The sequence below is a fragment of the Humulus lupulus genome, chromosome 2, assembly GCF_963169125.1.
Source record: "Humulus lupulus chromosome 2, drHumLupu1.1, whole genome shotgun sequence".
NCBI classification, from domain to species: Eukaryota; Viridiplantae; Streptophyta; class Magnoliopsida; order Rosales; family Cannabaceae; genus Humulus; species Humulus lupulus.
Window position 1 is genome coordinate 21,507,624 of NC_084794.1, and position 2,302 is coordinate 21,509,925.

Consider the following 2,302-nt stretch of genomic DNA (forward strand, 5'->3'; position numbering starts at 1 on the left):
ATAAATACCTTTATTGGTCTTAAAAACTAATGAGCGATTCAAACGGATTTGAGAGAGAGAGACAGTGACGTGGCGAAGATCGCTCGTAGTTGTTGGAATTGGTCGTCAGCTAATCCACTACAAACCATGGCTTGGCCCAGTCTTCACTTTGGAGCGTATGCTTAAAATAGAGTACACTTTTGTTTATATGTCAAAATAATAATAATAATTAATTGATAAATATTTTAATTTGATTTATTATTAGAAATTGTAATTTCATTATGGATTCTAGTTACTGGGATTTATTGAAAAAAAAAACTTTCTTCAAAAGTCTTTATATAATAAATTTTTCTGGTAGTTTTAATGCTAAATATACACAGTGGAAATATCAAACATGTCATTTCACACTATTTTGCTTAATTTGTACATTCGCTCAAAAGTGTATTTTCACCGTGAAGTATGTCCAAAATTTAAAGCATAAGTTTCTGAACAATATTCGCAATTATTAGGGAATTCACTTGTAATATTTGAACATTGGATAATTTAAAAAAAAAAAAACATGAACAGAAAAGGTAAATGCTAATTTTGGAATTTTAATAATGGTAAAGAAAAATTAATATAAATTGTTGGGGCACCCACGCGCCCAACTTAGTAAGGAAAAGGAGCGTGTGAGATGAAAGCAGAAAGAAGAGCCGTAATAACGGCAGATGAGACTCTAAAGCCGGCACACAATGAAAGCGGTCGCCGCTTGTCTAGAAACTGCCGCGTGACACGTAGCTTCATAATATACTCTATTTAGCATCTTAATAATAATAATAATAATAATTACATATGTCACTTACTCTGTCTTTCCTTCTTTCTCTCTCTTAATGCTTGGGCGGCGCCCTCTCTGCCCAGTCAAACTCATTGCTGACCACCACACACCATATACAATCAATTAAATCATTAAATAAATATAAATAAATAAATTCAAAATTTCGGAGTATTTATTTTTCATTTTTAAATTAAAAAATACTAGCTCCCACTTCTCCCTATAAAAGGAGCCTCAAAGCCGGGTTATTCCCAGCACACAACAAAGCAAACGGCTCCCTCATCACACCCAACTCTTTCAGTTAGCTTGGTTTTTGCCTTTCAATTTATTATTTCTGATATCGAACGAAAGGAATAAAAAAGGAAATATAATTATGGCCTTGAAGGAAAGAATCGGAGTGAAGAAGGCGAATCACAACAGATCGATTATCGATGGCGGCAAAGAGATGCATTACCGGGGAGTAAGGAAGAGGCCATGGGGGCGCTACGCCGCTGAAATCAGAGACCCGACCAAGAAGAGCCGGGTCTGGCTCGGCACCTTTGACACCGCCGAGGAGGCTGCCAAAGCCTACGATTCCGCCGCCAGGGAGTTCCGCGGCGCCAAGGCCAAGACCAACTTCCCCCTCCCTTCCTCTCCCTCAGTCGATCGCAGCCCTAGCCAGAGCAGCACCGTTGAGTCCTCCGGCAACGACTGCACAGACCGTGATTCCACGCGCCGCCTTGGTAGCGGCGCTGTGTTCCCGTTTCTTCAGCAGGAGCAGGTGGTGGCCCCGCCTGCTCCACCGCCGCACCATGTGGTGGCAGCTTACAGGGGAGTGCCAGCTGGAGGGTTTATTCCCACGCGCCCCGTGTTGTTTTTCGACGCGCTTAGTAGGGGAGAGTTCGTGTCCCCGGTCTACCCTGTTCGTTTTGACCCGGGTACCGTTGAGTTCGGGTCTGGAGGTGGGGCCCAGGCTCAGAGCGAGTCTGATTCGTCGTCCGGGGTCGAAGGGCAGCCCAGAAAAGTTCTCGATCTTGATCTTAACCTTGCTCCTCCTGGGGAAGCATATTAGAAAGAACCAAAAAAAAAAAAATCTAACAATTTTTGTAATAACTAAACACCACAAAAGTTTTTTTTCCCTCTTTGTTGGGTTTAAATCTGTTATTTAACTTTTAGTTTGTAAATTATGTGCCTTTCGAGAATTCAAAGAGGTTAGCAAAGAGGAGTGATGAAGTTTTAATGGCTTCTGTCATGGATGTAAATTTGATTCAGCTTTCGTATATTTCCCTTTTTAGCCTGATAATGAAGAAAATTCAGTTTATTTCTATTTTTGTTTTGAACATTTCATTACAATATGTTTCTTCATTTTTTGGACATTTTTAACCTTGGTCATAATTCTTCAATTAATCAATTACATGCACAAAAGGTCATTACCTGGACAAGAACATTTAACAAATAAGATAAGATATGGGGCCAGACGTCGTTGTAAAGATAAAGAAATATTCAACAGCTTCGAGTCTAAATTCTAATAGA

General features: G+C 40.0%; 1 protein-coding gene across 1 annotated transcript; it reads left to right on the forward strand.

The window, feature by feature from the left end:
* The first annotated feature begins 1,027 nt into the window (after nucleotides 1–1,027).
* On the forward strand, nucleotides 1,028–2,096 carry LOC133817452 (ethylene-responsive transcription factor 4-like). Its single transcript, XM_062249977.1, has one exon. The coding sequence runs from the start codon at nucleotides 1,164–1,166 to the stop codon at nucleotides 1,839–1,841; it is 678 nt and encodes a 225-aa protein (XP_062105961.1). The 5' UTR covers nucleotides 1,028–1,163; the 3' UTR covers nucleotides 1,842–2,096.
* Nucleotides 2,097–2,302: the final 206 nt, after the last annotated feature.

What these genes read in the sequence shown, in the direction of transcription:
- LOC133817452 (XM_062249977.1), top strand. Translation starts at nt 1,164, where the DNA reads ATGGCCTTGAAGGAAAGAATCGGAGTGAAGAAGGCGAATCACAACAGA.